Consider the following 27,818-nt stretch of genomic DNA (forward strand, 5'->3'; position numbering starts at 1 on the left):
CACAGTCAGGATATTCTTGTCTTGCACCGGCCCCCAACCCATTCTCATTTTCTTATAGGTGATACCTGCTAAGCGCTCCCCGCCTACCCAGAGACAGGGAGGAACCTGGAAAATCCTCACGTGAGGTGAAGCGCAGGCGAGTAGGTGAGTGGTCGTGGTGGGTGGAGAATCGCTCCAGGACTTCAGACCTGGACTTAGACAAGGTTGACTGCTTATGAGCAGTTGGAGCTTGGGAAGGCACTTCCCTTTCTGAGGCCCAGTGTCCCTCGCTGTAAAAATAGGGATAGAAATGCCTAAGCTGGCGCACCTGTACAGCGCGCTGCTGCGAGCGCCTCTGTCGCTCTGTCCCTCTCCTGAGCGTGAGAGTGTCCCCCAAGCCAGCTCTGAGCGTGACTGCTCACTGTACACCTCTTCCCCAGCGCCAAAAGCGAGCCACTTTCCTCGCTTTTCCTTTCCCTCTGAATTTCCCAGTTCGCCTCCTAGAAGCAAGGACAGAGCAATGAAGATGCGCCTTTGCTCCTTGCTCAACACCTGTCTATCAGCTGCCTGCTGTGTGTCAGGCGCTGCGCTGAGCCCCGGTTGGCATTGGTAAATAAGACAGATGGGAGATGTAGAGCTTACAGTTTAGTGGGAGATGTAGAGCTTACAGTTTAGTGGGAGATGCAGACAGAACGCAGGTAAACAACGCGAACAAATTTAAGTCAACTGCGATACACGCACTTCCTATCCCTTTTCCGTAGTTATTTTTCTCTTTAGCATTTCACACTACCGTACCATCTGTTTTCCATCTTGATCTTGCTTAATAACTGTTTCTCACCCTAAGATATGAGCTCAGTGAGTGCAAGGGTTTCTGTTTCTTCACTGCTATATCCCCAGCACTGAGAACAGTGCCTGGCACATAGTAAATATGTTTAGTGAATGCGTGTATAACAGAAACAAATAGAGTGCCTTATAGAGAATGAGGAGGGGAAGGTTCAGGGAGGGCCTCTGAAGGGAGGTGACCTTTAAAACCAAGGCCTGCGGGGTGGGAAAAGTCATCCAGCCTGAGGCAACATGTGTCAAGGCCTGGATTAAAGGTGGTGCCTCTTGAACTGAAAAGATAGAGCTCAGAGGACGCATGAACCAGCTCTTTAAAATTCGTGACTGACGTGGCCAACTTTTCTGCTAATTTCCAAAATAGCAGAGAAAGTGGGACTGTTAAAACGTGGAGAAGTCCTACAGTCATCGTTCACACCTGTAATCCCAACACTTTGGGAGACCTAGGTGGGAGGGGCCACTTGAGGCCAGGAGTTTGAGATCAGCCCGGGCAACATGGTGAGACCTCCTCTCTGAAAATAATAAAAAAAAATTAGCGAGGCGTGATGGCACGCACCTATAGATCTAGGTACTCAGGAGGCTGAGATGGGAGGATCACTTGCGCCTCGGAGATCGAGTCTGCAGTGAGCTGTGATCCTACCACTGCACTCCAACCTGGGTAACACAGCAAGACCCTGTCTCAAAAAAAAAAAAAAAAAAAGGCCGGGCGTGGTGGCTCACGCCTATAATCCCAGCACTTTGGGAGGCCGAGGCAGGTGGATCACGAGGTCAGGAGATCAGACCATCCTGGCTAACACAGTGAAACCCCTCTCTACTAAAAATACAAAAAATTAGCTGGGCGTGGTGGCGGACGCCTGTAGTCCCAGCTACTCGGGAGGCTGAGGCAGGAGAATGGCATGAACCCAGGAGGCAGAGCTGGCAGTGAGCTGAGATCGCGCCACTGCACTCCAGCCTGGGCAACAGAGCGAGACTCTCGTTTCAAAAAAAAGAAATCAGCATAAAGAGGGGACCAGACCTCATTCACTCATAATGCATACCTGGTCCATAGCATGCAATAAAAATGAATTGGGTTGATGTAACACCTTGTAGTCTATGAGACTCTGTGAAGGTAGGAACAATGACCTGTTTACCTCTGTTGCCTCCCAACACCTAGCTCCCAGATTGTATCTGTAAACTGAATGAGCAGTCATAGGGAACCTTCCATATGCCCGGCTGTGCTTGGTGGTAGAATACAGAAAGAATAAGATACCACCCCCTTTTTTTTTTTTTCTTTTGAGACACAGTCTCACTCTGTCACCCAGGCTGGAGTGCAGTGGCGCAATCTCAGCTCACTGCAGCCTCCACTGCCCGGGTTCACGCCATTCTCCTGCCTCAGCCTCCCGAGTAGCTGGGACTATGGGTGCCCACCACCATGCCCGGCTAATTTTTTTGTTTTTGTATTTTTAGTAGAGACAGGGTTTCACCGTGTTAGCCAGGATGGTCTTGATCTCCTGACCTCGTGATCCACCCACCTTGGCCTCCCAAAGTGCTGGGATTACAGGAATGAGCCACCGCACCCAGCCAAGGCAGAGGAGATTCTTAAATTTAGGAAAGGGGCCCTATTGTCCTTAACAACTGAGAGTGAGAAAACCCTAGCCAGTCAAACAGCCTCACTGAAGTTGGATTTGCATATATGCTACATGCAGACGCAGGTAGCAAGAGGAAAACAAACTCACATCTGACTCATCAGCAAGCCAGCCATTGTGAACATGCATAAATGCCCTTCACAGAGGTCCCCACAGGAGGACCTGTCTCTACTCAAAATACAAAACCTAGCCGGGCATTGTGTTGGGCGCCTGTTTTCCCAGCTACTTGGGTGGCTGAAGCAGGAGAATCGCTTGAGCCCAAGAGGCAGAGGTTGCAGTGAGTCAAGATCATGCTACTGTACTCCAACCTGGCAACCTGGGCAACAGAGTGAGACTCTGTCTCAAAAAAAAAAAAAAAAAAAAAAAAAAGAAAGAAAAAGAAAAGTGTTTATGAGCAGCTTTTATGAGCAGGGATGGACCAAGTGCATGGAGTGCTCACAGGAGGGAGTGAAGCCAGGCAGGCCTTCACCTGCACCTGTTTTTCTCTCTTCACTGTCCCTCCATCTCCAGACTCATATCTAGACCTGTTTAACCCAACTCACAACTGGATTTTGTACTTGGATGCTCCACAGGCACTCAGCATACCTCAAACCAAACTCTCTTCTTCTTTCCCTTAAAACTCAACTTCTTCTTGAGCCTTCTGTCTACCCAAAACCCAAGCCAGATCTGAGGGGTTGGATGTCCCTTCTACCCCTCTGTCCCCCACACTCCCTCACATCTAGTCAGTCTCCGTGTTCTGTTAATTTCCTCTTCAGTATTTCTCTCATTGACCCCTGTCTTCTCATTCTGCCTGAAGCTGCAGGTCTAAGTCCTCATATCATCTCACCTGGACCATCACAACCTTCTTCTGTTTCCTGTGATTGAAGAACGATATGTTTTGAAACCAGACATGCCAGAGTTAAAACCCTGGTTGCCACCATTTTAGAAGCTGTATGAAACTCTGGGCAAAGCTGAACTGTAGTGGTTAGGATTGCAAACAAAGGTGGCAAAACTAGGGGAAAAAGGAAATAATTATCACCTAGGGGAAGTGCAGTTATCAGGAAGGGACACAGGTGGCTTCTGGAATGCTGGCAAGGTTCTTTTTACTTGACTGAGTAGTAGTTAACACAGGTGTTCTATTTTTAATTAATTTTTTGTAATTGAGTTGTGGGTATATATTTTACTTTATCATTTAAAACATTTTAGGGCCAGACATGGTGGCTCATGCCTGTAATCTCAGCACTTTGGGAGACTGAGATGAGAAGATCACTTGAGGCCAGGAGTTCGAGACCAGACTGGCAACATAGTGAGACCCTGTCTCTACAAAATGTAAGTAAAAAAAATTAGCCAGGTATGGTGGTGCACACCTGTAGTCCCAGCTACTTGGGAGACTGAGGCAGGAGGATTGCTTGAGCCCAGGAGGTTGAGGCTGCAGTGAGCTATGATCGTGCCACTGCTCTCCAGCCTGGGCAACAGAGTGAGACCTCATCTCAGCAAAACAAAACAAAACAAAAAATATCTTTTAAAATTCAGTGAGACTTTTCTGTGTAAAGTGTCAGCTGGCACTCAGAGCACAGGAACAGATCAGGAAATCTTGGTTACCAGCTCTGATGTTATGTCCTTTCTTCCATATGCCAAGCTATGCTTGGTGATAGAATACAAAAGGAATAAGACACCCTCCTGTGCTCAAGGGGGTCCCACCCTGCTAAACCTTCCTGAAGTCATAGAGCTCATGAGTAGTAGAACCAGGTTTCCTGAAGCCAAACCCTTTCCTCTGGTAAAGAAAGATTCACTTCACACGAGGGATTGTCCTTCTAAAACCAATGATAGTAAGTGGTTAATGCTCCCCACCAGACAGCACACTCCTTGGCTGATCCATCTCCATCCCCAGTGCTTGCACAGAGCCTGGCACCTGCAGGCTTTGGAGAATGTGAGGAATAGAGGAGACCAGAGAATAACCCCCATGTTTTCCCTCTCCCAGGCTGGCCAAGGAGCAGGGCCTGTGCCCGTGGTCTCATAGAGCCTGGCCTGTTCTGGAAGAGCACCCAGTTGTTCCTTCTAGGCTGCCCAAGCCACACTGATGATGGCTGAGAGGGAAGAGGACGACGACACTGAGGAAGCCTGGATGCAGCTGCGGCCCACAGAACCCTTGCCCTCCCAGTGCTGCGGCAGTGGCTGCTCACCCTGTGTGTTTGACCTCTATCACCGAGATCTGGCAAGGTGGGAGGCAGCCCGAGCCAGCAAGGACAGGAGCCTGCTGCGTGGGCCAGAGTCACAGGTGAGAGAGGCTGCTTCTCGATATGAGCACCAGGGCAACAGAATACTTGCCTTGGCCCTGCAAAGCACACCTCTAGGAAGCCTTCCCTGACTGTACAGCAGAAGAAAAGAGTATGCATAACAGAAGCAAACAGATCTAGGCTCAAAGCCCAGCCCTGAAGCAAACTTATTAGCAGCTGTGTGATTTGAGGCAAAGTTTAAGCCTTAGTTTCCCCATCTGTAAAATGAGGCTCAATGTTTGTGATGTGTAGCACAGAGCTTGACATCCATTTCACTTAACTATATTTATTGAGTACCTATTATATACCAGGCCCTGTGAAATAGTTAGGATTTGAGAGTGAGTATGACAGACACAGTCCTTGTCCTTATGGACTAAACTAGCTATAGTTTATTCTAGGTAAATAAAGGATGTTAGGGCTGATATTTCTTCTTCTCTGGCCCTTACTGACTTCTTCCTCCTTAACTCCTCCAGGACTTCATAGTCTGGACTAAGCAGTTTAGCCCTTTATTGTAATGTTTGGAAGGGTTTACAGTTATAGATGTCAGAACACTGGACTTCACCCCCTGTATAACACAGATAGGGAAACTGAGGACCTATTCCTTCTGACACTGTGCATAGGTTTTGTTTTGAATCTGTCCCTGTCTTGGTCTCCCGCATCTGAACAGTCTTCCCATTTTCTATGTCCCTCCTGACTAATGTGGAGTAGAGGTGTCTCCCATTTCTACCTCTCTCAGTGCCATCTGGCATCATCATCACTTTTTTTTTTCTTTTTTGTAGAGATGGAATCTCGCTATGTTGCCAGGGCTGGTCTCGAACTCTTGGTCTCAAGTGATCCTCCCGCCTCAGCCTCCCAAAGTGATGGGATTACAGGCGTAAGCCACCTTGCCTGGCCATCATCACTTTTTGACCAACCATTCCCCATTCTTGTGGCTCAAACTAGACCAAAGCTTAGTCATTTTTACACGTGTTGTTCTTAAGCTATAGATCATACATCCTGAACAAATGCAGTTGTTTTTCTTATCTTTTCTTTTCTTTTTTTTTGAGATGGAGTTTTGCTCTTGTTGCCCAGGCTGGAGTGCGGTGGCGCTATCTTGGTTCACTGCAACCTCCGCCTCCCAGGTTCAAACGATTCTCCTGCCTCAGCCTTCCAAGTAGCTGGGATTACAGGCATGTGCCACCACACCTGACTAATTCTATGTTTTTAGTACAGATGGGGTTTCACCATGTTGGCCAGGCTGGTCTTGAACTCCTGAACTTAGGTGATCCACCTGCCTCAGCCTCCCAAAGTACTGGGATTAGAGGCGTGAGCCACCACACCTGGCCTTGCAGTTGTTTCTCTGAACCCCAAAACAACATGACATTATTATTATTATTATTATTATTATTATTATTATTATTATTATCGAGGCAGAGTCTAATTATTATTATTATTATTATTATTATTATTATTATCGAGGCAGAGTCTAATTATTATTATTATTATTATTGAGGCAGAGTCTCACTCCATCACCCAGGCTGGAGTACAGTGGCATGATCTCAGCTCACTGAAACCTCTGCCTCCCAAGATCAAGCAGTTCTCCTGCCTCAGCCTCCTGAGTACCTGGGATTACAGGCACCTACCACCACGCCCGGCTAATTTTTTTTTGCATTTTTAGCAGAGACAGGGTTTTACCATGTTGGTCTCGAACTCCTGACCTCAACTGATCCACCTGCCTCAGCCTCTCAAAGTAGTGGGATTATAGGTGTGAGCCACTGTACCTGGCCATATTTTTGCTTTTTATAAAGATAGAGATGGGGTCTTGCAATATTGCCCAGGCTGGACTCAAACTCCTGGGCTTAAGCAAACCTCCCATCTTGGCCTCCCAAAGTGCTTGCTGGGATTACAGGCATGCATGACTTTATGTTTAGTGTCTCCTTGTATTTCTGCCACTGGAAGGTGGTGATGGGGACTAGAGTGCTCTGGCTTGTGCCAGTGACTGGGGAATGTTCGTGACAACCTCTGTTTCTTTCTTCTCACTGCCCTCCATCTCCACGTGGCTCACCCCTTCACTTCTTTCTGATCTCTGCCCAAATTTCATTTCTCTTCCTAACTCAGGACTACCAGACACCATCTAGATGTACTCTTTTATGTGTATATCGTCCATCTTCTTGCCAAAATACCAGTTCTGGAAGAGAAGGGGCCTCTGTCTTTCTCACTGTTCTATCCTCAGCATCTTGAGTAGTTCCTGGCATTACAGTTGGCACTCATTAAATATTTGCAGATGAATGAATGTGTTTTTCCAAGATCTACTAAGTACCATATCCTGTGTGCTAGGCACAAGGAGGTTGGTAATAAAGATGCCAGGGTACCAGTGCTGAAAAAACTCAGCTTACAGAAGGGGGATAAAGAATCACCGGGTTACTTGGCCGGGCATGGTGGCTTATGCCTGTAATCCCAGCACTTTGGGAGGCCGAGGCAGGTGGATCACCTAAGCTCAGGAGTTCAAGACCAGCCTGGCCAACATGGTGAAACCCTGTCTCTACTACAAATATAAAAATTAGCCGGGCGTGGTGGCATGCGCCTGTAGTCCCAGCTACTTGGGAGGCTGAGGCATGAGAATTGTTTGAACCGGGAGGTGGAGGTTGCAGTGAGCCCAAATTGCACCACTGCACTTCAGCCTGGGTGACAGAGCAACACTCTGTCTCAAAAAAAAAAAAAGAAACACAGGGTAGTGATAGAAAGACCCACTAAGGAACTGAGGCCCGGTTCTGCCAGTTAATCTTATGATGTTGGGCATGTCATTTTAGTGTGCTAAACCTCAGTTTTCTCATCTGAAAAACTGGGATGTTAATACTTTATAGGTTGTTATGAGAATTTCATGGGATAAATATGTAAAGCATCTGGCACATGGTAGATGCTCAGTAAATAGTAGCTGTCATCACCTGTTATAACACTGGAAATTTAAATGATACCACATTTAAAGTTGCAAACAGAGGTCCAGCGTGGTGTCTCACACCTGTAATCCCAGCACTTTGAGAGGCCAAAGTGGGTGGATCACCTGAGGTCAGGAGTTCAAGACCAGCCTGGCCAACATGGTGAAACCACATCACTACTAAAAGTACAAAAATAAGCTGGGTGTGGTGGCACATGTCTGTGATCCCAGTTACCTGGGAGGCTGAGGCAAGAGAATCACTTGAATCCGGGAGGCAGAGATTGTAGTGAGCCGAGATCACACCACTGCACTCCAGCCTGGGCAACAGAGCGAGACTCTATATCCAAAAAAAAAAAAAATTTGCAAACAGATGGACGCAAACAAACACAAACATTTTGTCAGTCCTATAAAATAGCATATTCCAATTTTTTTAACTTTTAATGAAGCAATAATAATAGGAAAAGATTTTACATTTCCATGGTAACTTACATTTTATAAAATGCTTTTTACATTGTATCTCATCTGACCCTCATGATAACCCTATAAAGTTATCAGGGATGAGTGGCCCTTTTTATAGACTAGGAAACTGAGACCCAGAGGATCAATTGATATGCTGAAGGCCCCACAGGGAGGCAGCAGCTGAGCTGGGGCTAAACCCAGTTCTCCCGACTCCCAGTCCAGTGTTCTTTCCAAAGCACCAGGCAGCTGTGCCAGAGAGTACCCAGGTGCTCTGGCTGATGATGGAGAGGTCATCCTGGATGGTGGGTGTGGGAAGGGGCACAGTGGAGACAAGGCCTTGAATGCCAAGCCCAAGAATTTCTGTCAGTTCAGTGATACTGTCAGCACTACCATGGGTAATTAGGGTTCCAGAGTTGGTGCTGCAGGATGGTGCAGGCCCTAAGCTGGGATTGAGGGGTCCCAGGAGTAAATGGAGTATTTTACAGGAAAGAAAGATCTGTGAGTCACAGCATTCAGAGAAGGCTTCCTGGAGGAGATGCAGGTTGGGGTGGAATGTTAAAGGCAGTGGGCTGAGACTTAGACATGAATTTGAATTTTTGTCTACAGTGTGATTGTGGACAAGTAAGCCAGCATGACTCAACTCAGGCCTCAGTTTCCACATATGTAATACACAGATATTGGGTTAGGTATTCTGAGGTCCCATCAACTTATAAATTATGCAAATCTGGATTTTAGCAGCTTTGAAGAATGGGTATGTCTTTTACACATTGGAGATGAATGTTCTGGATAAGAGGGCACTGCTTGAGCAAATAAAGACTCAGAAGTAGGAGGCAGCAGGGTGTTCTTGGGAGGACAAAGAAAAGTCTGGCATTAGATGCCTGGGAGATAAAATGAGGCATGAGGGTCGTCCACAGGGCCTTTGAGTGGCCAGCTAAGGAAGGAGCCCGCATTTTACCCTGGAGCTGAGGGGAGCCATGGAAGGCTTAAGAGCAGGATAGGCTCAAAGGAAAGCGCTCTGGCATTCTTGGATCCAATTTTGAAAGGGAAGTAAGGTGAGGCTAGTGTCCAGTTTACAGGAAACTTCCTGAGCCAAGACAGCCTCTCCTTGGGGACAGTGGGAAGGATGCTATGAATGCCTGTGTATCTGTGGAGCCCCGGCCTCTAGCTGTTGGATCTCTTCCTGTTGCAGAGCTGCCCCTCCAAGCTGAACCCAGAGACCTTCGTGGCCTTCTGCATCAGTGCCATGGACAGGCTCACTAAGGACACCTACCGTGTCCGGTTTGCTCTACCCGGGAACAGCCAGCTTGGCCTGCGGCCGGGCCAGCACCTCATCCTACGGTACACTCAGGTAGCGGGAGGACCAAAGCTTCACAGCCCTGCTTTGCTATTTGCTGGCTGCTGGCCTTGAGCAACTAGCGTACTCTCTCTTAAGCCTCCATTTGTCATCTTCAAGATAGACATAGTGACACATGACTCAGAGAGTTCTTGGGATTGAACTAGATAATGCATTTTCATAATAAATAATAACACAATCACTTTAATAGCATTTACTATCCAAGGCACAGTTCTGTGTGCTTATAGGCGTGAAATCATTTAACCCTCACAAAATCCTGTGTGGTAGGTGCAGTTATACCCCAGAGGAAACTGAAGTAAGAGAGGTCCAGAAACTTGCCAAGGTCACACAGTTAGGAAATGTTGGAGCCAGGATTTGAAGGCAAGCAGTGTGGCTTTAGAGCTTGTGGTATGAACCTAATATGATTAGTACCAACTGATAGAATTGAGAATAAAGGGCTTGCCCAGCGCTACATAGCTAATAAGTCACGGAGCCAGGATTTAAACCCAGACAGCCTGGCTCCTGAGTTATGCTCTTTACCACTCCTCTGAGGTTCCTACTTCCTCCCAGCCTACTTAGGCACTCTACTCCCACCCCAGTCCCCACCCCTGCCTACCCAGAGACAAGACCCTTTGGGATGTCCAGATAGAGTTGTCTGCCAGGCTGTTGGCTCTGTGAATCTGAGGCTCAGTAGAGAGATCTGAGCTGCAGGCATGGGTTTGGGAGTCATTGGCATTTGGGAAAATGTGTGCATGGAAAGAGAAAGGTGCACAGGACCAAACCCTGGAAACACCAGCATCTACGGTATTGGCAAGAGGAGGAGGAGCCAGCAAAGGAAGCAAGGTGCAGCCAGAGGAGAAGGTGGAAACCAGAAGAGCACTTACTGCTGCTCAGACTCTGGCCACTTGCTTCACACTGGCCCCTGGTGTTTGTGCCCAGCTCCTTCTGGCCTGTGACCTGGCCAGCAGTCCTAGAAGTTCATTATCCCAGTGGGCAGGAGGGGCCACAGGGCAGGTCATGGCCCCAGGCATCCTTCCATCCATGAACCAGAATGCTCAGAACTTCCTGCCTCCAGGCTGGCTCCCCTCCTTCACCCTCTCTGTCCCTGCAGTGACATCCCTAACACACATATCTGACCATGTCACTGTGTGGTGCAGCATGGAGGCAATGTAGCACCCTAGAAGGTATCTGAGGTACCACATCGCCTCCGTAATGATGTCCTAACCCAGGGCCCCAGCTTGCTTTCCCACCATGTTCTTCTCCCTTTGCCAACCCACCCCTGCCCTGGTCTCAGCCTCCTGCTCCACGCCCCATTCCCACCACCCTTCCTGTCCCGATTTGCCCTTGTCAGTGGCTGGCCTATCCTGCAGCACCCACCTCCAGGAGGTTTCCTAGGCTCCCAGAGGAGACTGCGCACTCCCTCTAAAACATACCAGTTTTACCTCTGTTGCAGCAGACGTCATAGTGCTCTGCAGCCAAGCCATGCTCTGTGCTCTGTTCCTTATGTCCCCATTTGTTTCATATGCATTTATTTATTTATTTATATTTTTTGAGACAGAGTCTCACTCTGTCACCCAGGTTGGAGTGCAGTGGCATGATCTCAGCTTACTGCAACCTCCGCCTCCCAGGTTCAAGCGATTCTCCTGCCTCAGTCTCCCAAGTAACTGGGACTACAGGCATGCACCACCATGCCTAGCTAATTTTTGTATATTTAGTAGAGATGGGGTTTCACCATGTTGACCAGGATGGTCTCGATCTCTTGACCTCGTGATCCACCCACTTTGGCCTCCCAGAGTGCTGGGATTACAGACGTGAGCCACCACGCCCAGCCTCATATGCATTTATTAAATATTTCTGTCCAGCCCCCTCATGCTTTTGGTGCATTGAGACAGGGCCTTTTTAATCTTTGCATACCTCAGAGAAGAAAGTTTTGTACGTAGTAGGACTTGAGAGAAGACTACTTAGGGAAGCTTCTGGGAAGCTCTGAAGAACAGTGGTGAGGAACCCAGCTCTGAAGTTAGAGCTGTGATTGAATTTGAGCTGTGCAAGTGACTTCCCTTCTCTAAGCACTGGATTCCTCATTTGGATTGTTGTTTGAGTTAAATGAGATAATGCATATGAAATGCTTGATACATGTATGCATTTAATACACCATGGCTATTACTGTGACTCATGGTGGTTATCCTGACCCTGTTTTTGGTAACATGGAGAGGATTCATGCATGAGACAGGGCTTTAGACCAGGGCCCTTTGAGGATCCTTCCAGTCCTAATGCTTCTGTCAGGTGCTAGTAAGTGTTTAATAAATGTTAGCAGTTGTTTTAGTCTTTATCACTCTGTGGTCAAGAAGAGGTCAGGAAAAATGACAGTCATGTCTCCAAAACAACTCACATCCTCAGTGCACTTTTTGAAACACTCTCCCATCTGTAGTCCCAGAGGAGCCACACAACTGGAATGCAGATAGCTGTCCCCATTTTACAAAAGGGGCCACGGGGGATGAGATGATCTACTGGGATCTCACAGCCAGCACGTGGCAGTGGATGAGCCCAGTACTCTTTTTTTTCTGTTGCATCTTGCCTGCCTCTCAGTGAGGACCTTTATTTTCACCAGCCTGGCAGAGGAGTTACCTCATAAGGATTTGCAGTTGTTTGTTTGTTTGAGACAGAGTCTTGCTCTATTGCCCAGGCTGGAGTGCAGTAGCATGATCTCAGCTCACTGAAACCTCCACCTCCCGGGTTCAAGTGATTCATGTGACTCAGCCTCCCAGGTAGCTGAGACTACAGGCGTGAGCCACCACACCCAGCTAAATTTTTGTATTTTTAGTAGTGACGGGTTTCACTATGTTGTCCAGGCTGGTCTCAAACTCCTGACCTCAAGTGATCAGCCCACCTCGGCCTCCCAAAGTGTGGGGATTACAGACATGAGCCACCGTGCCCAGCCTTATAAAGGTTTGCTGAATGACTGGCTGACTGACTGCACGCTTCTGTTTCTCAGAGGGATAGTAGATGACTTAGAAATTCAGAGAGCCTATACGCCCATCAGCCCTGCCAACGCAGAAGGATACTTTGAAGTGTTAATTAAGGTGAGTTGACCCTTGAGGATGCTCCAAGATGCCGTGGAGAAGCTATGGGTCTAAGAGTGGAGAGCTAAAGGGAAAGTGTGGGAAGGAAACTCAGTGCTGGGAACAACATGGACAAAGGCAACTGGGGAAGTAAGTCCTTTGTCCTGGAACAGAAGGAAGGCGTGCCAAGGGAGGAGGATGCAATCTGAGAGGATTAGGCAAGAGGTAGGACGTGGAGGAGCTTATAGACAGGACTAACCTAACATCACCTCTTAGGGGAGGTGGGCAGAACCGGGGCATTTGAGTTGGACCTTGAAGAAGGAGTACAAATTGGCAGTGGCCGTAAATGGCATTCTAGGCTGAGGGGATGGTTAACCAAAGGTTGGGAGGGGTGAAATAGAACAAGTCTTCTAGGAACTATACCCAGCCTGAGAGCCAGGAGGAGAGGGTGCTGGTGGAGAAGGCGAGATGGATGGAGGAATTGGCAGAGATGAGATGAACAAAGTAGGTTGGATGCAAAACACCCTGGAGACCCAAGGAATAGGAAACAAATATATAAGAAGTTGTGGAGGCCCAATTGTGTGGAAAGAATAATTAGGTTGAGCTACATGAAATTGCTGATATTCTAACTTTTTTGACTTAAAGAAACATCAACTTCATGTGGGTCAACCTAATACACAGCTCTAGATCATCATTTCCCAAATGGAATCATTACAAATATTAAAGAATAGTGTTCACATCCTTAATCTATGTTATAAGACATGACTTATTATCTGTATTGCATTGATAAGTAAACTGAGTCCCCCAGAGGTCCCAAGGCCCCACAGCTAGTAAGAAGTGCTGTTAGTAGGTGAGTCCTGCCCCCTGACACCAAGACCTCAGCACTGCCTCCAGCTCCCGCCTTCCTACCTGCCGTCTGAGCCCGAGTGTTTATTCCTCCACACATAAGCTTGGATGGGATCCCTTCTTCATGCAACTGTTTGGGAGATTCCACAAATCCTCTCCAAATGGCCTGCTTCCCCAAGCTGCTTGTTGGGGTGTGTTTCTGTGGAAAGGATAAGCCTGGAGACAGTTCTTCAGGGCAGCTGGATCTGTCCCAGCTGCAAGGCTGATTTTCTCCTTCGTTTACTGGAAAGCCTCTCTTTAGAGAGATGCTTAATTATTTCTAAGCCACTGGCTAGGAAGAGCCAGAAATGTCTTTGCAAATTGGGAAGGCAGGCAGGGCTTATCGTTTGACCCTCCCAAGTAGAAGGGAAGGAGAAGCTCCCATTTCTCAGACACCTTCTGGGCACCAGGTACTGCCTCTGTCTCTTTATTCTAATTATCTCATTTCAACCTCATAACCACCCTATGGAGTAGATCATATTATTCCCATTTTACAGATGAAGAAACTGAAGCTCAGAAAGATGACATCATTTGTCTCAAGGCCCCTTGGGTAATATGATCCAAATGGAAGGACAAAAGTTCAGTGTCAGTTCTGTTTAACAAATATGTATTAAACGTTTACTCTGTGCCAGGCTCTGTGTGGGCATGTATTAGTCCGTTTTCATGCTGCTGATAAGGACATATCTGAGAATGGGCAATTTATGAAAGAAAGGGGTTTAACGGACTCACAGTTCCACATGGCTGGGGAGGCCTCACAATCACGGCAGAAGGTGAAAGGCATATCTCACATGGCGGCAGACAAGAAGAGAGCTTGTGCAGGGAAACTCTTCTTTGTAAAACCATCAGATCCCATGAGACTTATTCACTATCACAAGAACAGCATGGGAAAGACCTGCCCCCATGATGCATTTACCTCCCACTGGGTCCCTCCCACAACACATGGGAATTCAAGATGAGATTTGGATGGGGACACAGCCAAACCATATCAGGGTACTAAAGACAACATGGAAGAATCCTTCCCTTCTTCTTGGGTGCTGTCAAGGCCACAGCTGGGGTCATGCCTCCCCCTAGACAGGGGCCAGAAAACAAAGCGAGCATGGAGACAGCCTCCAGCAAGGCAGGAGAAAAACCTCACCTTTCCTTCTAGACCCCTTCCAGTTGAGCCAGGGACTTCCGTTGCCTTGTGCAGGTGGTGCCCAAGGAAGTCAGGGATGATATCAGAGATGGCCATGGGTGCTTAAAAACAGGTCTGGGGACCAAAGCCCTGTCTCTGTGTTAAGCCTGGCTATAATCTTACTCCAAACACCCTTCCAGTCCTGTCTCCCAGTGCTTCGCCCTCACCCTCACCCTACCATGTTCACTTGCTATTCCCAAAACATGACCCAGATTGTCCTACCCCTGACCATACTACACCTGATGTCCAGAGTCCTCTCTGCACCCCTGCTCCCATCCCCAGTGAATTCCATCTTGCCCATCTTTCAAGGTCCAGCTCAAATGCTTCCTCCCCCAGGAAGCCATCCTTGATCCCATCCATGGAAGTGGCTGCAGCCTTCTCAGGTTTATTCCTAGTTTATTCTTCTCATGGGTATTAGATGGTCTCTACCTTGTATATGTCTGAGACTTAGGTCCCTTCTAGATTGTAAGCTCCTTAAGGGGAGAGCCTGAATCTGGATTGATTGATTCATTCATTCATTCAGGTATTTATTAAGTTATTTCCATGGTTCAGGCACTGGCTGCCTTCATGGAGCTTAAGATCTAGCTGTCTTGCCTGCATCCTCAACATGGTGCCTGGCACAGAGTGGACAGGCACCCAGGCAATATAGACTCCCCTCTCCATGGAGGAATCACTCCTGTAACCTTCATTTTTCATCCAGCCAGGAGATGATGTAGGATAATGCAGAGACTGCAGATGGGTAGCCTGAATCTAGCCCACAGATGTATTTGGTATTGGCCAGCATAGAGTTTTAAAATTTTGAATTAATTGCAGACATTTCAAAAATGGGAGATTTTAAATAAAAATATGGATTTCGTGCCTCTTTTGGAAAATCAATAGATTTGGCCAATTAGGCCCCACAAACTATGGACTGAAACCTGCAAACTGGCTTCCCTCCTTAGAAGGAGCACTCGCTCACCAATTTATCATAGTCCCCATCACTCCCTATTGTCTCCCTGACGCTGAGACTGTGTGTTAATTGCCATTAATCATCACCCAGTTCTTCACTCATTTATGGTACCTGCATGGTCGCTGTGGGCATTTGGGTTTGGGACCTCTATGCTGAAGGCTTTAGGTCCTATGGATTCTCATCCCAGCCTCCTGTCTGCCTTCTGTGTAAGCTTCTGGGCCTCATCTGAAAATTGGGAATGGCTGTACCAACTTTGTAGGATAAGGAGGACGATTAAATGAGATAACACATGTGAAGCACTCAGCATACAGAACGGGCTCCACATTAATGGTTAATCTGGTTTGTGTTGGCAGCATGTACCTGTCCCGCTGACGTCTCCCCGTGTTTGCTTCCAGTGCTACCAGATGGGGCTGATGTCCCGGTATGTTGAGTCCTGGAGAGTAGGAGACACAGCTTTCTGGCGAGGACCTTTTGGAGATTTCTTCTATAAACCAAACCAGGTCAGTGCCAGCACCTTAAATCTTCAGGAGATCCCTGTTGACTGTGGTTTTCATGTTTCAGCCCATAGCATCTCACTGTGCCATTCTCCCTGAGCTCAAACACAATCCCAGGTGTATCCTTGGGGTTGGACATAGGAGAAGATGGAATAGACACTTATTTATTTGTTTATTTATTTAGAGACGGAGTTTTGCTCTTGTTGCCCAGGAGTGCAGTGACGCGATCTCGGCTCACCGCAACCTCCACCTCCCAGGTTCAAGCGATTCTCCTGCCTCAGCCTCCCAAGTAGCTGAGATTACAGGCGTGCGCCACCACACCCGGCTAATTTTGTATTTTTAGTAGATACAGGGTTTCTCCATGTTGGTCAGGCTGGTCATGAACTCCCAACCTCAGGTGATCTGCCCGCCTCAGCCTCCCAAAGTGCTGGGGTTACAGGCGTGAGCCACTGCACCCAGCCAGAATAGACACTTATAAATGAAACTGCCTGCCCAGCTCCAAAGCTACCCAGGGCGGCCATTGCTTAGAACATCAGTCTCATGTACTTGACGTTTAGGAGCCCTTATACCCTCTGACCCTCAGACGCCTTTCCAATTTCACAGTACAGTCACATGACTAAATATGTCCCATGGCTTCCTGCTTCCTAGCTCAGATGGCTCTTCTCCTCATCATCCTGGCATTTTTAAACCCTTCCCCGACTTTCCCAGTAAGAATTCGTAATTTCTCATCAGTTGGTGCATATCTGGAAAGCATTTTGACAGTATGTACGAAGAGTCTTCAGAGTCTTCAAATCCTTGGCCCCACTAATTCCACTTATGGAAGTCCGTCCTATAGAATGAATCAAAATGCTGGCTCTTTTGCGTATGTTCATTGCATCTTTATTTATAATAGCAGAAAATTGGAAACAACTGAATATCCAACAGCAGGGGAACAGTTAGGTAAACCGGGCTACAGGTACTTGATAGAATAACATCCTGGATTTTAAAATTCTGTTTATAAATGATGTTATATACTTATGCTGTAAGATCAAGTGACAAACACTAGGTACAAAACTGAATATACAGGAGGTTGGGAAATTAAGTTAAAATGCACAGAGAAAATATGAGAAGAAAATGCGATGAAATGTTAGCAGCTCTGGGTGGTGAAATTATGGGTGATTTTTATTTTCTTCATTATACTTTCTAAATCATTTGCAGCGAACACCTATTACTTTATAATTAGGAAAACAAAGCAAAATGAAAACGAATGGAAAAGAATGAATCATGCCTTCCTCTCCATTCTTTTTGTTTAATTTTTAAATAGCTTTTGTTGGCCGGGCGCAGTGGCTCACGCCTGTAATCCCAGCACTTTGGGAGGCCAAGGCGGGTGGATCACCTGAGGTCAGGAGTTCGAGACCAGCCTGGCCAACATGGCAAAATCCTGTCTCTACTAAAAATACAAAAAATACTAGCCAGGCATGGTGGCACACACCTGTAATCCCAGCCACTTGGGAGGCCGAGGCATGAGAATCATTTGAACCCAGAAGGCAGAGGTTGCAATGAGCCGAGATCATGCTGCTGCACTCCGGCCTGGGTGGCAGAGAGAGACTCTGTTTCAAAAAAAAAAGCTTTTATTGTTTTTTTCCTTTTATAAATGCAGTACATGTTCATTACCCAAAAATCAGCAGATGGAAAGAGACAAAAAAAAAAAAAAAGAAAAGAAAAGAAAAAACACTCGCAGGCAATCTACCCAGACACACCCATCTTATGGCTCGGTGTATATCCTTCCAAATCCTCTTCCACATGAGTATATGTACAAATGCACACTGCATGCACATGTGTAGTATATATGTATAATAATATCAAGCACGTGTAGCACCTCATGCGTGCCAGGCTCAGACCTTAGCACTTGCTATATGGTAACTCACGTAGTCTTCACAGCAGCTCTTAGGTGCTACAACCCCATTCTACAGATATGTGCTATGCATATGTTAATACTCTTCCATAGTATTCTTCTAGTACTAACCATGCTTAGCCTTGCATTTGAGACCCTGCATCCCCCAGATGCTTGAGAGCAGGGAATGGAAATCGTTTGTGTTTCCTCCTTGTCTAGAGTGGATAACAGATGAATGTTGTCTTGACCGCCTTTTCTGGTGGAGCCTCCCAATGCCTTGTGGCTGCTCCTTCACATGCACAGAATACTTGAAAGGCCCTGCATTTATTTCCTACCTTCCTGCCTTCCTGTCTTCCCGTCCTCTTTCCCTCCCTCTGTTGCCCAAGCTGGAGTGCTGTCATAGCTCACTACAGCTCCACCAACTGGGCTCAAGCAATCTTGCTGCCTCAGCCTCCCAAGTAGCTGGGACTACAGGCGTGTATCACCACGCCCAACTAAGTTTTGTATTTTTTTGTAGACACAGGATTTCACCATGTTGCCCAGGCTGGTCTCAAACTCCTTGGCTCAAGTGATCCTCCCACCTCAGCCTCCCAAAGTGCTGGGATTATAGGCATAAGCCACCGTGTCCAGCTCCTGGATTTCTTAGCTAGGGAGACTGTAGGGCCTGATGGTAAGGAAAAAGAAATGGTGTCTCACACCTTAATATGCGGTCACTGAAATTTCAGTAAGCCTTGGTTTCACCACACGAGGATGTCTGGGAAGCTCCTGCCCTCTTCCGGGCCCTGTTTTGCTGCTCTGCAGTCGTCTTCATTACAGATGGATATTACATCAGCCCTGAAGACTGACATATTAGCATCTGTCTGTGCATTCATTCAACAAACAGACACAAGTGTTCACCCAGGGCCAGGGGACTCTGGGGACCTAGAGATGGGTCAGATGAGTCCCCTGTTCTCCAGAAGCTCACAGTCTGCTGGGGGAGTCAGACACACAGACAGGTGACAGCAGCACAGTGTGGCCAGTGTGGTTCAGAGGGACTCACAGGGAGCTGTGGAAACACAAAGAAAGGAGCCTCCCCTGCCCTGGCTTGGGAAAGGCCCTCCAAAGGATAGCCCGAGCTAGGATGGGAGGAGGCGGAGGAGCATGGCAAGCTGAAGGCCTGGAGGCTGGAGAGAGCACAGACACAGCAACAGCTGCCAGGCGTGAGTCTCAGCAGCTTAGGGAGGGGGAGGAATCTAATTGGATCTGCACCAGGCAGTTTTCTTTTTTGTTTGTTTTGTTTTGTTTTGTTTGAGACAGGGTCTCACTCTTGCCCAGCTGGAGTGCAGTGGCATGATCATGGTTCACTACAGCCCCAACCTCCTGGGCTCAAGCGATCCTCCTGTCTCAGTCTTGAGTAGCTGAGATTACACGCGTGAGCCACCATACCCAGCCAACCAAGCACTTTTCTTCATCTCATTTAATCCTGGTAACAGTTCTGAGATAGGTGCTGTTATGGGGAAGTGCTTTTCTTTTTTTTACCAGTGAGGACACTGAGGATTATATTGGTGAAAGAGCTTGCCCAGATCACATGGTTGGGGATTTATACCCAGAGGCCTAATCTCTAGAATGAGGGTGGTAAATACCCCTGCATCACTCAGGTACTAAACTTTAAGGCACTGACCTTAAAGAGGGTCACCCCTCTTTTTTTTTTTGAGACGGAGTCTCGCACTGTCACCCAGGCTGGAGTGCAGTGGCACGATCTCAGCTCACTGCAAGCTCCGCCTCCCAGGTTCACGCCATTCTCCTGCCTCAGCCTCCTGAGTATCTGGGACTACAGGCGCACCCCACCATGCCTGGCTAATTTTTTGTATTTTTAGTAGAGATGGGGTTTCACCGTGTTAGCCAGGATGGCTCGATCTCCTGACCTCGTGAACCGCCTGCCTTGGCCTCCCAGGGTGCTGGGATTACAGAGGGTCACCCCTCTTTAAGAGGCCTAGAGCCTGGAAATAGATTCAGTGAGGAGGAGTTGATGGAACTGGGACCTCCTGGGGTGGGAACTCACCTTTTTTTTTTTTTTTTTTTTGAGATGGAGTCTTGCTCTGTTGCCCAGGCTGGAGTGCAGTGGCATGATCTCGACTCACTGCAACCTCTGCCTCCCAGGTTCAAGCAATTCTCCTGCCTCAGCCTCCCAGGTAGCTGGGACTACAGGCGTGCACCACCACGCTTGGCTAATTTTTGTATTTTTAGTAGAGATGGAGTTTTGCCACGTTGGTCTCGAACTCCTGACCTTAAGTGATCCGCCCACCTTGGCCTCCCAAAGTGCTAGGTTTATAGGTGTGAGCCACCACTCCTGGCCGGGAACTCACCTTTTTCAAGTGACTCTTTTGTGCCAGTGCTGTGCTACATGCTTATGCATATTATTTCATTTAGCCTAGAGATGAGCAAGCTCAGAGGTCCAAGGTGGGCCCTTGAGACCTCTGCAGAGGTACCCTGGGGCAGAGGAAGCAGCCCGGAGAGCAGGGCTGGAATGGCATTGGGAGTGGGCAAGGCTTCGATGGGAGCAGGTTTCAGCTCAATGTAAGTTGTAAAGACCTCCCTGGCAAAGGATTTGGCCTACAGTAGAGCAAACTGCCTTGGGAAGTAATGAGCTCCCTGTCAGTAGAAGTATGTAAGCAGAGTCCTTGTGGGGATGCTTTAGTAGGCAACCAGGCCACTTACAGGATGGGCTATACTGTTATGTTCCCTTTCAGTCCCCATATCGCATCATCTCCATTACCCAAACCTCACATGCCTTTCACAAACAAGGACGGCTTTCTGGAGGAGGTAGAGAGGGGACATAGGTGGTTGGACACCAAGGAAGGGCACTGCCGTCCAGTTGAAGGAAGCTCAAGGAAAAGTCCCATAGTAGAGGGGATAAGGTGAGACTCTCCCAACCCACCTGTCATACATACCCCTTCTGTTCCCCAGTATGGTGAGCTCCTCTTGCTGGCTGCGGGCACGGGCCTGGCTCCCATGGTGCCTATCCTGCAGAGCATCACAGACAATGAGAATGACGAGACTTTTGTCACTCTGGTCGGTTGCTTCAAGACCTTTGAGAGCATCTACCTGAAAACCTTCCTCCAAGAGCAGGCCCGTTTCTGGAATGTCCGTACCTTCTTTGTACTCAGCCAGGTGAGCCCAGGGTGGTGACTTCCTTTTTTGATTGAGACTCTGCAGTCCCTTTGCACCTGTCCTGAGGACCAGCTCTAGCCTCTTTTGGCAATGGATGCTGTGGTCATAATCCCTGCCACTGGTGGAGCACCCACCTGTATGGAAGGCAGGTGTTCTCATGTTCATTATACAGATGAGGAGATGCACATTCGGCGGGTGAAGCTGCCCACCGGCTCACGCTGCTGGACAGGGCTGAGGCCAGGATTTGAGCCCAGGGCTGTGTGGTTGCTGAGCTCTGGCTCTCACCCCATGCGTTACTGCCTCCCATCGCCCTCTGGCATCATCAGTTACATGGGCAGGGGCCTGGCTGTAGAGGGCAGGGCAGGCTGCAGACCTCCCTCCAACTGAGTGATGTTCCTTGAGGTGGAGACCACATGTCTGCCTCAGCACTCTCTCTTCAGTGCTTAGCATGATGCCAGGCACAGAACAGGGACTCCATTAGTGACTGCTGGAGTAAACTGATCTGAGTTCCCTGTGCTTGCTAGTATCCTCCCACCTCAGCCTGTCCCTCCATAGGAGGACCCCGCCGTAGCTGGCAGCGACTCTCCCTGCTGACCCCTCCTCCCTCTGACTCCACATCCCCTCTGCTCACTCAGGTAACCCTTCTGGGGCCACCCCCATAGGTTAGAGCATGGGGGATTGTGTGCCCCTCATCTCAAGCCAGGCCCTCAGCTACCTTTGGTGGCCTGCCTTTCCCTGGTTGGTAGCTTCACTTTTCCCTCCTGTCCCCTCTGGGTTGGGATTCCTGCTGGGCCCCCTGTGTTCCCTGGTGCTCAGGGTCAGCCTTCTTGCCTGGTGCTGTGGAGTACCATTCTCATCTGGTCCCACTATGAGGCAGCTTTATGTAGTCCCTAAACACTTATTTGATCCTCAACATTGTAGCTGGGTGTGGAGGGTGAGGCAATTGGATTTCCCGTCCCAATATAAGGGTCCCTGGGCTCCCCAGGGGCTGGGTTCTGCAGGCCTGTCCATGGGGCAGAACGCTCAGTGGCATGACATGAGAGCGTGGTGAACATTTATAGCAGCGAAAAGTGCCCAAGGAAGGAGAATGGAGCCAAAGGCTAGCGTGCAGCCCAAGGGGTGGGCGCAAGGGATGGGCCACTGTTGCCCAGCAGCATGGGCAGCCTGCCTGAGAGCCTGGACAAGGATGCTGGGAGGAGGGCAGGAAGGCAGCATCTGGCAGAGGGTCCCCAAGCTGCTGGCCAGCCTTGCTTTCCCTCCTCTGTCACCTGAGAATGTGGCAGGTGTCAGACACACAACAGTGAAGGTGACCCACTCCCAGCCCTCCGGCTGCTCACCTATCTATGGGTGACAGCCACAGAGACGGCTGAAAAGGACTCCCCTTCATTCAGCACATTCTCTGTAGCCAGCACCATTCTAAGCACTTTATTTAATTTAATCTCCACCACAATCTTATGAGGCTTATACTCCCATCATGCTCCTTGTACAGATGTGGAAACTGAGGCACAGAATGGTTAAGAACCTTGCCCAGGGTAACACAGCAAGTTAGTAGAGAGTGGAGTATGAACCCAGGAGGTCCTGCTCAAAGGCTGTGGTCTTAGTGCTCCTCAGAATAAGGCAGCACAGCACAAGGTGCTGTGAGGATGTTCAGGATGCCAGTGGTGGGCAGAGGCCAGGCAGGGTCAGGGATGGCTTTACCAAGCAGGTGGCATTTCCGTTAAAGTTCACCAGCAATAGAAGATTTTTAGTCCCCAGCTGGGCCAGGGTGGCGCCAGTGGCCTGGGGTTGGGCAAGCGAGTGGGCTGGCCATCAGTGGCAGGTGAAGGGGGTGACTGGTGGCTCCTGCCTGTACACACTCTCTTGACTCAGTGTGCTCTCTCCCCTGCCTGGGCCACAGCTGCAGCATCCTCAAGAGTCTCCCCGTACCAGCCACTCCCTGCTGATTTGTCCTGCCTCCTGCAGTCCTAAAGGCAGATCTGACCCTACCACCACCCTGTTTCTAGCCCTTGCCTGGCTCCCTACTGCTCACAGGATGAGGTCCATGCCTGGGAACTGCCTCCCTCTGTGGCCTCATCTCCTAGCCCGCCCTCCCCGTGAGCTGTGGCCTGATGTCATGGGTCTGCCTATGGTTGCAAGTGTGCTGTGCTTTTCTGGCTTCTGGGCCTTTGCTCACGCCATTCTGCCTGCCAGGAGTGCTCTCCTTTCCTCACCTCACACCTCTGTACCCCTCACATCCCTGTTGAGGTAGAAGTCCATCCTGGAAGCTTTCCTAGAGCCCCCAGGCTGGCCTTGGTGGTTCTGCTGCCACCACCCTGGCTCTCCTTCACAGCACCCACCTGCTGCACCGTCACTGTTTGTGGGGTCCCCTATCCGTCTCACCAGCAGCCAGGCCCAGGGCATCTCAGGGTGCATGGTGGGATAGGCTGAGCTGAACCTAAGTGGTCTGAGGGAAATGAGCAGTGGAAAAGGGGAGGTGAGGCCAGTGGGCCCCAAGGCCCCATCTGGTGGGTCAGACCATAGTGGGAGCTTGGGAAATGCCAGATCATCAGAGAGGATCCCCCTCATCAGCACAGACTCTGTGAGGTGGGGCTCCAGGGGACCCTGTTTGTTTTGTTTTGAGACAGGGTGTCACTCTGTTGCCCATGCTGGAGTGCAGTGGTGCAATCATAACTCACTGAAGCCTCAACCTCCCTGGGCTTAGATGATCCTCCTACCTCAGTCTCCCAAGCAACTGGGACTATAGGCACATAGCATCACCACTAGCTAATTTTTGTATTTTTTGTAGACCAGCTTTTGTCACATTGCCCAGGCTGGTCTTGAACTCCTGGGCTCAAGCGATCCTGCCACCTCAGCCTCCCAAAGTGCTGGGATTACAGGCTTGAGCCACTGCACCTGCCTCCAGGGCCCTTTGAGTGTGCCTCAGAATAGAGGCCTCTCCTCACAGGGCCTCTCCCAGGGCTTACACCAGCACCACGGCTCTCTGGACAGTGGCTTTCCATAGTGGATACTCTCCTCACAATCACGATCCTGAGAGGTCACAGTCACTCAGCAGGAAAGTGGCAGTGGAGCTCCACTCCCCACCAATCCTGTCTTTGTGCCTAGCCCCAGGAACTAGCAACTTGCCTTCATAGGATCTGCAGAGTGATGGCTCTGTTCTGGATTTTGTTTTTTTGTGGGCTTGTAAGATGGTTTTTTCATTTAAATTCTTCAGACTATATATAGTTGTCCCTTGGTATTCATGGGGGATTGACTCCAGGACCCCCTGCAGATAGCAAAATCTGAGGATGCTCGAGTCCTTGATATAAAATGGTGTGGTATTTGCATGTAATCTATGCACATCCTCCCATGTGACTTAAATTATCTCTAAATTATAATACCTAATACAATGTAAATGTTGAGTAAATAGCTCTTATACTGTATTTTTTTGTGTGTTTCTATTGCTATATTGTTATTTTTTAATGTTTTTTAAAAAATATTTTCAATCCACAGTTGGTTGAATCCACAAATGTGGAACCCATGGATACAGAGGGCTAACTGTATACTTAATGATTTGTATACTTTTCTACACATATGTTGTACTCCAATAAAATGTTCATTTAAAAAAATAGAAGAAATTCCTTCAAGTCATCTGGGAGTGGAGACTTCATTTTGTGACCCTGAGGAGGAAAGCTGCAGCTAAGGCTAGAAGGGCAGAGAGAAGGATCCTGGATCCGTGGGGTCACCATCCAGCCTTGGAATGTGAGCTTAGCCTTTCTCAGTGAAGGCATTGTGACCTGGGATCTGTGTTGTATGCAGCCAGGACCCTTGTCTCTTCTGAGCAGCTGCCATATCCCCAGTGGCTAGCTCGGTGCCTGGCACAGAATAAGCACTTGGTAAATATCTGCTAAATGAATATGTTCATTGAAACCTTAAAAGAAATGAGCAAAAGTTATGCTCCGAGGGTGATGATGATAGCTAACCTTGGAAAGATTCTGGGAAACCCACAGTCAGGGGAGAAAACATCCGTCCCACAGTGACAGGTGTGGCTGCTGGAAGGCAGTGAGAAATGGTGGGACTTGAGTTCTGGTCCTGCTGCTGCCCCCACCTCATTGTGTGCCACAGGGAAGTCCCTCTTCCCTGTGCCTCTGCTGTCGTGGGAGGGTGATAGTTCTCACAGGCTTGTTTTGGAGATAAGGAGGAAATGCCTGGCCCATGGTGGGCCTGGATATAGGTTGGCTTCCTACACCCTCTGCCTCAGTTTCCTCATTTTGCAGAGGAGAGCTGGCTGTGTGAACACTAAGGACCCCCCGCTCCCTTGTAGTCACCCATGCCTTTCTTGTCTTCCCAGGAGAGCTCCTCAGAGCAGCTTCCCTGGAGTTACCAAGAGAAAACCCACTTTGGCCACCTGGGCCAGGACCTAATTAAAGAGCTGGTCAGCTGCTGTCGGAGAAAGCCATTCGCACTGGTCTGTGGCTCGGCTGAGTTCACCAAAGACATAGCCAGGTGCTTACTGTGCGCAGGCCTCACTGAGGACTCCTATTTCCTCTTCTAGCCCTGGCCTCTCTTCCAAAGCCTAGGCCATGAGCCTGCTTCTGGGACCCAGGAAGGAGCACAGACTGGAATCAGAAGACACGGAGTCCAGGCCTGGTCCTGCTGCTCATTTGTCAGGTGACCTTGGGCAAGCGTCTTTACTGCTCAGAACCTCTACTTGTCATCTGCCCCATGAGGTTAATCACTCCTCCTGGCCTCCTACTATGTAGAAGGAGGACGGGCTGTAGGGGCTCTGAGGAGGTGAGCAACCAGCCTGGGAGTCAGGGAGGACTCTTCAGAGGAAGCCAAGTCCAGGCTGAGCCCCAGGAGGAGTAGGAGTTGGGCAGGGGAAGAGTCGGGAGGAGCTTCCCTGGCCCCTCCGATTAGAGGATCTAATGGGGGCTCCAACTGTGGCCTCAGCACCATCTCAGATTAGGGGCTCCTGAGTGTGTAGGGAAGGACACGGGAGAGGCTTAGAGCTCTTTGGAGGAGGATTCTGCCTTTCCTCCAGTGCCATGAGCCTGACACATGAAGGTCTTGGGTTCTATGACTTGACCACATCCTGAGAGCAAGGTGGGGCCCTCGACTGTCTTGTATTGGCCCCAAGCCTTTCTTGCTGTGAACAGCTTCATTCTCAGTCCCCTTTCCTGGCTCAAAAATCGAGCCTAGCAAAAGAAGAGGCACGGGAAGGAAACGCCCCTCCCTCCTCCTGCAGGCAGCCACTCAGCCTGTGCCTTCAGCTCGGTGCCCTGGTGATGGTTGCTATGGAGATCTAAAGATAGAGCAGGAGTCAGGAGACCTGGGTCCCTCTCCCAGCTTGTCCCACTGAGCGGCTGCAGATCCCGGTCCACCCACCCCAGGAACCCGGCACCCCCATCCCAGGAACCCAGTGCCCCTGGGCAGCGCACTGCAGTTAATGAATTCTGCCTTCCACAGCCTGGGCTCTAGCATGCTGCACCAGCTTGGGCTAGCTACAGGCAGTCCCAGAATTGGAATATTAAGCCATGGAATCTTAGAGTTAGACTTTTATAGTCATAGAAATGTACTCTTCACCATATCAAAGCTGAAAGTTCAGGACTCTAAGAAACATACAGTGTGACAGACTTATCGTATACACGGGAAACTGAAGCCCAGTGAGACTAAATGACTTGCCCAGGGTAAAACAGTCCATGGCAGAGCCAGCACTAGAAGCCTCCTAGCTTCAACCTCATGTGCCAATTCTGCACCAGTGATTTTCGAACTGCGCTCCACAGGAAGCAAGGGTTCTTTGCATAGCAGCAGTGAAAGGACAGCTCCAGATGGATCCCCAGTCCCCCCTTCAACCAGAGCAGTTGCATTTTTATCCCATTCATATATTGGGGTTTTGAATTATTTTTATTTGTACAAAAGGATTTTCCTAGCCACTCAAAAAAATGGCAACAAATCTCTCTGCTGTGTCACATTTAATAAATAATTGTGACACATAGCTGGGGGGTGGTGCTGGAGGTTTCAGACCGCCTCACAGGCAGAGTTCCAGGGTCAGAGAGCATGGAGTACTGTGTGTGACCTTCTTCCAGAAGCACGGGCACAGGAGCATGTTAGAGGCCCTGAAAAGACCAGTGGCAAAGAAACTCCTTTCATTTTGTTTAATCCAGAGTTTCTCAAGCTTATTTAACTACAGAACACTTTTCTGTGGGTTTCGTAGCCTCTTTCTAGCACAGTATAATGAGTGGGAAAGGCCCTGACTGAGTCAAAGATTCTGAGCAGGAACCATGATCTCTTCCTGCCTAGTATGTGACTTGAGCAAGACACTTTTCCTCTCCTCAGGCCTCTGAGGTCTGCGAGTTTTCCTCCACCCTTTCCTCTCCCTCAGTTTGCACATCCTATTGACTCAGCTCCAAATAGCGGGGGCCTGTCAGGAGCCTGACTCTGTTCAGACACCAGGGAAACAACAGCACACCAGGCAGATGCAGTTATGTCCATCGGGGAACTTACAGCCTAGCAAGGAAGGCAGCAATTCAACCTGTAAGTCTAAAAGTGATGGGTGTCATGAAAAGGTAAGTGCAGGGTGCTGGGAGAGTGGTTGGCAGGGGCTTTAGCCTAGTCTAGGGAGAGCCCAGGGGCACACCACTGCCAGCGGGGATAGAGGCTTCAAAAGCTTTGAAGCCACTCATATTAAGAGTGTTGCCGGACACGGTGGCTCATGCCTGTAATCCCAGCACTTTGGGAGGCTGCGGCAGGCAGATTGCCTGAGCCCAGAAGTTCGAGGCCAGCCTGGCCAACATGACAAAACCCTGTCTCTACAAAAAAAAAAAAAAAAAAAATGATTAACCTGGTGTGGTGG

The 27,818-nt window shown here is 49.0% G+C and overlaps 1 protein-coding gene across 6 annotated transcripts; it reads left to right on the top strand.

The window, feature by feature from the left end:
• The first annotated feature begins 46 nt into the window (after positions 1 to 46).
• Positions 47 to 27,818, top strand: CYB5RL (cytochrome b5 reductase like). 6 transcript variants are annotated; one of them, XM_055349625.2, is made up of 8 exons: positions 47 to 144; positions 3,627 to 3,749; positions 4,402 to 4,698; positions 9,259 to 9,407; positions 12,395 to 12,482; positions 15,823 to 15,969; positions 20,783 to 20,986; positions 25,314 to 27,818. In XM_055349625.2, the coding sequence occupies exons 3-8, from the start codon at positions 4,501 to 4,503 to the stop codon at positions 25,515 to 25,517; spliced, it is 990 nt and encodes a 329-aa protein (XP_055205600.2). In that variant the 5' UTR covers positions 47 to 144; positions 3,627 to 3,749; positions 4,402 to 4,500; the 3' UTR covers positions 25,518 to 27,818. The 6 variants fall into 6 exon arrangements, with proteins under 6 accessions (XP_055205600.2, XP_030860481.1, XP_055205615.1 ...); XM_031004621.3 differs by having other exon boundaries at positions 15,865 to 15,969; XM_055349640.2 differs by lacking the exons at positions 9,259 to 9,407; positions 12,395 to 12,482 and having other exon boundaries at positions 15,865 to 15,969.

This window comes from Gorilla gorilla, chromosome 1 (genome assembly GCF_029281585.2).
Source record: "Gorilla gorilla gorilla isolate KB3781 chromosome 1, NHGRI_mGorGor1-v2.1_pri, whole genome shotgun sequence".
Taxonomy (NCBI): domain Eukaryota; kingdom Metazoa; phylum Chordata; class Mammalia; order Primates; family Hominidae; genus Gorilla; species Gorilla gorilla.

What these genes read in the sequence shown, in the direction of transcription:
- CYB5RL (XM_055349625.2), top strand. Translation starts at nt 4,501, where the DNA reads ATGATGGCTGAGAGGGAAGAGGACGACGACACTGAGGAAGCCTGGATG. An exon ending in TGCGTGGGCCAGAGTCACAG is followed by an intron (nt 4,699 to 9,258) that starts GTGAGAGAGGCT and finishes TTCCTGTTGCAG; the next exon opens with AGCTGCCCCTCCAAGCTGAA. An exon ending in TCTTCTATAAACCAAACCAG is followed by an intron (nt 15,970 to 20,782) that starts GTCAGTGCCAGC and finishes TCTGTTCCCCAG; the next exon opens with TATGGTGAGCTCCTCTTGCT.